Raw genomic sequence first — 8,709 nt, 5'->3', positions numbered from 1 at the left:
ATAACGACTGTCGTTTTCCGGCCACGCGAGGATAAAGTAAGTTACATTCATTCATTACAACTCTAAAAATTGTTATCACTACTGTAGCGTGTAAGAATGGAATAAAATTAAAATTAATTCAAACTTCATTTGCCGTTTTGATTGCGGTAGCAAAGATTTCAAAATATTTTAAACGAAAAGATGTATATAGCGAAAAAGATGTATATATTTTAAACGAAAAGATGTATATAGCGATAAAACAATAGTTGTTAAAACCTGCTTATAGTTGAATATTCTACATGAAGGTTGAAGAAATTTAAATTTTTTCATAATTTGCAACAAAATATTCCAGTCGAAAACTTAATTTTATAAATATTTAAATGTAGTCTTAATTTTTGCACTTTTTGATGCTTAAAAATTTTATGATGCTTGAAAATTGGTGGCTGAACAGTTGACAGTATTTATACTGAACGTAACAGATAGTATGAATACAATGTAGTTTCCTTATAATTAAAATTGGTACCATTTGTGAAGATGACATGGAATTGCTTAATTGCTGCTCAATATCAGAATTTATTTTTTGCTCCAATTCTTGTTTGTACTCAGATTTTACAGAAACGCCTAAAGTAGGAAATTAAGCATGAGAAAATAAATATGGAATGTTTGGTGCACCAGAGCTGTAAACTAAAATTCTTCATATATATATTTGAAATATGCTTCAGAAGTTTGAACAAATAGTAAATTAATAATATATAAAACAACCTTTACAGTTTTGTAAATAGTAAATTTCAATTAATTCAATGGTAAATTAATCATTACCAGTCCGGTATAGTACATATTACAATCACAATAATTGTATGGTTAAAAGTTGCATCATATATGGTGTAAAATATAAAGGAATTATTAACTGTTGGAGCTAGGGTAAACTCCAACCTGGCTGTCATTTTAGCTGTAACTAACAAGCGACTGAAGCGCTAATATCCCAATCAATGGTCTGTTACTGTTATACAAACAGAATATGTACAATTGTATTGACAGAACAAGAGTCACAACTTTTTGCCTGAATTGACAATTATTGAGACAGAGATTAAAAAAGGGTCACTGGAATAAAGGAATGAACACATTAAGAGTCTGGACTAAACAAAAACATATAATAAAACAGGAATAGACAAAACTGCAACTCAATATACAGTTAATGTGTCATCCGCCCACACACAAAGAGCAAAGTGACGCCATAGTCTACCGGTAGGAATTAAAGTAAACAACATCAACTTACTACTTCCACCAGGCCACCCTGATGTATCGGGTGTATAACTTCTTTTGTGTTGCTTAGCAGGTGGTTTATTACTTCCAGACGATCCAGCAGTTGAGCGCTTTCTTTGTGCTCTTTTTTCTACAAAAAAATGAGGAAACAACTTCAGCACTGGAAATGAATATACATTACCAAATTTTTGACAACAATACTCAGTATTTTTACCCAACATATTAATTTATAAATAGTTAACACAGTTTTGTTGATTCTGTTGTGGGAAATATACGGGTAAGAAAATTTTGGCAAAAATACAATTGTACAGAATTAGTAATAAATAGATAGTTGGATAACAATATTGTTTAAATATGTTAGGCAGTAGGCTATGCAAAAAAAAAATTAATTTCAAAAAATTTTAAAAAAAAATTTAATTTAATTTCAAAAATTGGCCTGCAAAGCTTCACTGTTTCGCTTAATGTTAGATTCAAAACACAAGGTTGAAAGGCACTGCTTTAAATCATTGGGGCTAATATTGAATATTTACAGTTGAATGAACGAATGAATGCAGCTTACTTTATCCTGGCGTGGCCGGGAAACAACAGTCGTTAAAAACAACAGTCGTTAGAGAAACAACAGTCATTAGAGTGTTCTGTTTCATACACCTCATGCCAGCTTACGAGTTACCATGAATGTTACTTAGTAAGTAATTTTTTTTTTGTGTGGCTGATAATTTGGACAACCCATTAGTGACCACTGGGTTGGAGCAATTGCAGTTAAGTGTCTTGCCCAAGGACACATACGCCCACAATGGTAGCAGCGAATCGGCTTAAACTCATTACCTAGTTAGCAAGCTGTGTGATACTTATTGAGTTTACCTGTAACTTCTGATTTATCAAGTAATCGGTATATTTTATAATTCCCAGTCTGTTGATCCGACACATTTCTTTCCTTTATTTCTTCAAAATCATCAGATTTGTTCAAAGCGCAACGAAAATTACCTTTCAGCTTTTTAAAGTCAAAAGGATCTCCTAGATTCGTGCTGCCTCTGTGTTTTGCCCACGCCTGTAATTAGGTTATCGTAATAAACAACAAAAATGCGTGTTGTTAAAAGTTTAAAGCATAATCTTTATTCTGACTAGGAAAGTTAGAAGATTATTGCATATAATGACAATGTCCATTCATTCTCTTTATGTAAACCTGTTTACACAGTGACATAGTGTTCACATTTTTGTTTAAAACAAAGTCAATATTTGTCAATAAACATATCACTGCAATTAAGGCGGTACTAATATCATGATTGATTTCAAAATTTTATAAAAAAAAACAGAAAGCACACACTCAAGATAATTGTTCGTCTTAATATTTACTTTGAATATTTCGCAATGCTTTTCCCAGTTTGGGTATTTCTTTTGGGTCCATGGTATCTTGAACGTTTTTTCTTCCCTGTTCACCCACTCTAGCCCGTCAAATGCACTTTCCTCAATCTTTTTGACAAGCCAGTGTCGTAAGGGCAGTTTATACTCATTGTCATCTGTCATTCTAAAGAACAAACAAAGAAATATATATAAATATATATCTATAAACCAATATTTTAACAAATAGACAAAGTTAAGGAACAAGTTTAGTTCAGCATACCATGCGTGTGTAAAACACTCCATACGTTAAACCAGAACCATTGCTTGGTTAATGTGATTCAGTTGTATCTTACTAATTTGCATGTATAACTTTACATTAAGTAATAATATAACAAATATTCTTTCACCTGACGCATTCATACCTGTAAACAGTAGTTGTTTTTAATGCTAAACTATCAGTGTTTGTAGTCACCCTTAAATTGCTTCAGCTTCAATGCTAATCAGCTTCACAGCAGGAACAAACATATTACGACTCTGGCAACACCATATCTACATTAATAAATAAAAGCAAAACTCGTATCAGCCCTGTGGGGAATCCCCAAAGGAGAAAGCAAACTCCTCTGCTCTGCGCAGCCTTTTTTCTTTTGTTTCGGGCGATTTATTCTATTACATTGCTAAAACTAAATAGGGAACATTTGTAACCATTATAAAACAAAATGGTTTCAACTAAGTTTGCTAGTTATGATTTTCCCATTTGTAGTGTAGAATTAGAACCCACGGTATTTCGACAAAAGGCGGACAACAACATGATATCACCATAGTACACACCGGTTAGTACACTATGATACCACCATGTAAGCCTATAAGCAATTACCACACAGTATTACAGCATCTATTACGTTATTGCCTAGTAACTGTGGGCGACCACGGAAGTCAAACATGACGGGTATTTTTTCAAACCTGGATCGTGGTACTTAAATTTTGTAGGTTGGTGGTAAGTTTATGTAGTAGAGTGGGGAAGATGGGACACCTTTTTATTCTTTTTTTCTCGTCCCATTTGTTATTAAACAAAGAACTTTTAAAGAATTATTAAACCGTATGACCAAGACTCTCATAGACCGCTGTAAATTGATTAAAACTCGATCAGGATATTTGGATATTACGTGCAAAAGCTAAAGGTGTCCTACCTCCCCCCGCCCTACTATATCAAACCCGCTATTTTCTTCTGAAAACTTAACTGTGCTGTCTCCTACTACAAACGATGACCGCGTTTTACTTTGTATGATATTTTTCATTTATATAAGAAAAAAATGCGAAAGTTGCAAGTTTAGACGTTTCAATTACAGGTTCACAAAGTTGAGTACAGAAACCAATGTTTCACATATAGATTTGAATATAAGAACAGTGTGTGTGAATTCTTGTGAATTCCAGTTAGGAAACGGATTGTAAGACATCGAGTCTTGTTATCCATTGTCTCGCGTCTATGACGTCATAGTCGCCACCATTACGGAGCCCACGGCATAGCAGTTTATCATTGCTGGGTGCTGTTTTTCGTTTAAATATTGCGGTTTTTAAAAACCAAGCAATTCTGCGCGTAAAAATAGCTGTCTACTAATGTTATATTTTATCACAATAACAAACCTCACAAAAATAATTAACTTTTATTGAACACTCAATCGATTAAAGAGTAAAAAAAAACAGAAAATATCAAGTTTACTAACCAAAAACATAAAAGAACATGTTTAAAATATAAAAATACAAACAAAAACGCATAACATTAACATAAACTGGTGTATCCAGCTGCAGTTGTGCATGTAAATTGCCGTGATTTTACTTTTTGGCTCACAAACTTAACACGTATACCCGGCAACAAAGCTTAAAGGGCCTAAACACACCCCACGTCACTTTTATTTTTTATGGTAAATTCATAAAGCGACCGTTTTATTGATTCCAAAAATACTTTGCTTATTAAAATTGGTCCAGTATAGGCGGAGATATTCGTCCTCAAACAGTGATCTCTAGCGCTATCTTTTTTTTACTACGAGCTTCGTGATTGTGACGTAGGAACGTACTAGTCACGTGACTGATTCATTCGTAAAAGCGAAACCTGCGTTTTTTTTGTGCTTTTTTGCGTTTTTTTTGTTCTCTCGTTTTTCGCTGAAAACACTGCCTCTCGCCTTTCGGAATGAGAGCGGCCACGCTTCAACAATTTTGTGACGTGTTTGTCACGTGGGTAGTACACTTCTCAATTTTTTTCGCCACGCAACTTTCAAATCAGTTTTTTGAATTTCACGGTGTTTGAGCTGGGATATCTTTGGTTATACAGAACCGATTAAAACAAGTAAGGTGTCGTTGGAATTAGAAAAACACACTCTATCGATTTAAGCGAAGTACATTTGGGGTGTGTTTAGGCCCTTTAAAGGTATCTTTGTAAAATTTGCCTAATATCAAAGTGACATTGAGGTAAACAATACTGAGTTACTGTTTTTGGTCCTCTGCTTGAATTTGTAAGCTACCTTTTCTGCGTTGCGGGTCTTTATGAAATCGGAAAACGCGAACACCTTATCTGCTAGTACTTAAGCAGTTTGGAGCTGCATGTCCACTCATGTTGGGTTATAAATGTAGTAAAGAACGGCTCTGTAGATTCGTAGGTAGATCATATACTATTATGTAAACTAAGCTGATTTCTGCTAGTTTTAATCGCCAACGTAAAGTACCCTGTTAAGCCACACTGTACGCCGAAAACCCGTCAAAATATTAATTTACTCCACATTAATTCCTAGATTTAATATTATATAACAAGATTTATATTAGAAATTATATTTTAAATGTTAAAACAACCGCTATACGTGTTTTCTAGCTTTGTATCGCTTACATGAACTAAATGAACACATGGGCGATTCACGCTCTGTGGGCTCCGTAATTCGGACACGAGCGCCGTTTCCTAACTTGGTCTGTACTAACTTTGGTCAAACCATAGTCCGTTTACATTAGAAACCATAGAAATAAAAAAGAATAGAACGCGCATCTCTAATGTCGGTAAAGGAGAGAGCATGATACACTTTCTCTTTTTCACGACTCGTTCCCGTTTACTATTGTAGTCAATGGAAGCCAGGGCGTTTAATGTAGTTTTTCTTCGTTTTTTGACTTAATTTAAGTTTATAGGGAAAAATAACTATTTCCAAACATATATATATTTCTAACAAACTGTTTGTTTGAACGTTATTAATTAAATTTATAAAATAATTAATTTTCCTAAACAAGCGCTAAAGTGTAAGCATTATCCTACCAAAAACTAAACTGGCCTAATAAACTGGAATAGTTAGTGTAGTTTTTGAAAGCGAAATGGGGACGGAGTTGGCAGTCACGTGAATAGAAAAAAGAATATATCACGGTTTTGGGCAGTTGCGCGTTCTAATCTTTTTTATTTCTGTGATATTTATAAACATGTCTGGGTCAAACTATATTTATTGCAGACGGCTATTCTGGCAATCTCATTCTGCTCAGAGCCATAGAAATACCGAGACCAACCTATTGTTCCGTAAAAGACAAATTGAACGGCAATTTGGGTCCAAAATAACACAGTAAGTATAGGGAAAATATATGTTTTTTTCGTTTAAACCCGTTGCCAAAGTCACCACTTGTGCTTTATTTTGGACGCACTTAGACGGCAGTTGGACCACTCGGTGTTTATACGACTCTGCAATTCTGCTGTGTCACTTAACCGTGACCGAGGCAATGGAGCATGGTCGGTTGGCTTTCTTTGTTCAGTATTCTATGGTCTCACATTTATAGTTCTTATATTTGTTGAATCTACTTGGAATATACTTTTTTACGTTCCATAATATAACTGCCACAGTAAAACGCTACAAGACTGAGCTTGAAGGTAGTTGTAAAATAAGCAAACAGTATTGGGTTAGCAAACAGTACTTAAGCTTAACGATTGCTGGAAAATTTTAGAAGCGAATCTATACGACTGATTATCCAGGTGTGGAAGTTCATAACATCTTATCAGACTTAGTTAGAACTAAGAAACACTACTAAATTTCTTTTGCGAGATTTCTGCAGTTTATAAAACACGAAGAGCGGTGGGTTAAACATCACGATGGCTTTGAAAATACGGTCTAGTCTACAGAACTGCTGGTCAAATTAAACAAGTGATTATTATACAAGTCAACCGTCAGAACTGCTGGTCAAATTAAACAAGTGATTATTATAAGGGCGTACCTACGAAAAATCAAACTTGTGTATTGATAGAAATGCCTAAATGATGTGATCTGAAAATCCATCACTAAAGTTTTCTGAATTTTTAAATCAATTTTCACATATTGTCTTGAAATATTAGTAGGCCTATATTATATTCAAATTACACCTGAGGCGTGTTTGTTAAATTAAAAACAAACCTTTTAAAGTTTGGCAATAAATACTTGCAGCAAACCCACAAAAAAGGGCTAAGATGAAACATTTATTTATGTAATTAGTAGGCCTATTCCGCAACAGTTTCTGAAAAAAAAAGATATCTTTAGTAGGCCTTGATTCGACATAGAAGAATTTATGATACTATATCCAAAATAAAATTTTAAAGTGCTCCTACATGGTTTAAAAACTAAAAACGGTTAAAGTTTTGTTTAGTGGAAAATCTTTGTCGCGCGGCCGATTTTTTTACTCCAGCGGGTTTTTGAAAACAAGTTTTTCAGAAGCTGTTTCGTTTGTGAAACTTTGGTGGTACCCTTAGATCACTGAAGCATCTCTATTCATATACACATTTTTATTTTTTGTTTTCCTCCCCTTTAACGCACGTTACCATAAATTTCGACCAGCACAGGTCTATTTATTGAATTTTCTTGGGCAGGTTTCGAGAAGCAAATGTGCTTTGTGACGTCCATTTTAGGGTGGATGGCCAGCAGATATCTTGTCACAAAGCTGTGCTTGCTGCATTTTCCAAGCACTTCGAAAACAAGTTTACGTCCGGGGTAAATTTTAGCAAAACACTTTTTTTCGTTTATAATACGCTCATACTTCTTGTACAAATCGACAGTTTATGCTGATTTTCGCTTAAACATTCTGTGACATTCTATATGCGTTTCAATAGGTTTAAAATGTTATAAAACTACAGTTCTCAATACCATTATTTGGTTATTCTGATAACAAAGTGTAATATAATAATAATGTAATAACTTTATTTGTCTTTTCGGTTACGGTAGCGAAGATTTAGTGTGTATTATTTATAGTAGGGTGGGAGAAGATAGGACACCTTTCTATTTTATTTTCTCGCACATTTGGTAGTAAACAAAGAACATTTAAAGAAATATAAAACCGTATCCTCACGACCCCATACACCTTTGTTAATTGTTTTTAACACATCAGGATATTTGGATAATATGTGCTAAAGATGTCCCATGATACCCCACAGAACAATCTTTAATTAGGTTATATGTATACTACAATATTTTTATACTCAGGAGTATTTGGATGAGGAAATTGAACTAACTGGTTTCTCAGCGGCAACGTTTTTGACGATAATTCACTTCGTGTACAATCAAACGATCACTATCAGCAACTCTAACGTTCTGCAAATATATGAAGCATGTGAACTGATGCAAGTTAATTGTAAGTTGAGCTAAGGTGCTTTAATACGAGCGGTACAGTGGATTATCGGCTTGCCATAATGTTATGTGTTTATACACCTTATGCCCGCCTATATAAGCTTTACCACATGATGTATAAGGTAGAAAAACTGTAATATTATTAATAATAATACTAACATTTTATTTGTCTCTTCGATTACAGTGGCAAAGTTTAGCGACAAAACAACAGTTGTTAAAACACGCTTACGGTTAAAAACATTTACATTTAGTTGGAAGAAAATAAGCGTGGTTGCTACACTTAGCAGACCATTTATTTTAATTAAGTCAAACTTCTAATAGAAATAAAAGTGTGCGTAAAGTCTAGAAGGGTAAGAGAAGACGGTACACATTTAGCACATAATATTCAAATATCGTTATCGTGTTTTAAACATTTCACAACGGTCTATGGAAATCGTGAGGATACGGTTTTATAATTCTTTAAATTGTCTTTGTTTGCTACCAAATGAGACGATAAAATGGAATAAATAGGTGTCCCATC

General features: G+C 34.0%; 2 protein-coding genes across 4 annotated transcripts in view; one reads left to right on the top strand and one right to left on the bottom strand.

Annotated features, from left to right (window-relative positions):
* The window catches only part of ci-irf-like-2 (interferon regulatory factor like protein), a 6,070-nt gene extending 2,882 nt beyond the window's left edge, over positions 1 to 3,188 (bottom strand). The window contains exons 1-5 of one of the 2 annotated variants that reach the window (XM_026837422.1): positions 3,006 to 3,188; positions 2,596 to 2,767; positions 2,104 to 2,290; positions 1,256 to 1,372; positions 503 to 600 (exon numbers count right to left, since the gene is read on the bottom strand). In XM_026837422.1, the coding sequence (XP_026693223.1) occupies positions 503 to 600; positions 1,256 to 1,372; positions 2,104 to 2,290; positions 2,596 to 2,766 (573 nt within the window). In that variant the 5' untranslated portion in view covers position 2,767; positions 3,006 to 3,188. 2 annotated transcript variants of the gene reach the window in all.
* Positions 3,189 to 6,050: 2,862 nt separating this feature from the next.
* Positions 6,051 to 8,709, top strand: part of LOC100181471 (kelch-like protein 5) — an 8,591-nt gene continuing 5,932 nt past the window's right edge. Inside the window, exons 1-3 of one of the 2 annotated variants that reach the window (XM_026837551.1) lie at positions 6,051 to 6,789; positions 7,436 to 7,556; positions 8,046 to 8,193. In XM_026837551.1, coding sequence (XP_026693352.1) covers positions 8,181 to 8,193 — 13 coding nt within the window. In that variant the 5' untranslated portion in view covers positions 6,051 to 6,789; positions 7,436 to 7,556; positions 8,046 to 8,180. The remainder of the gene's footprint in view (positions 6,790 to 7,435; positions 7,557 to 8,045; positions 8,194 to 8,709) is intronic. The other variant, XM_018814724.2, reaches the window with a different exon arrangement.

This window comes from Ciona intestinalis, chromosome 14 (assembly GCF_000224145.3).
Source record: "Ciona intestinalis chromosome 14, KH, whole genome shotgun sequence".
Lineage (NCBI taxonomy): Eukaryota > Metazoa > Chordata > Ascidiacea > Phlebobranchia > Cionidae > Ciona > Ciona intestinalis.
This window is presented reverse-complemented; position numbering and strand designations above follow the sequence as displayed.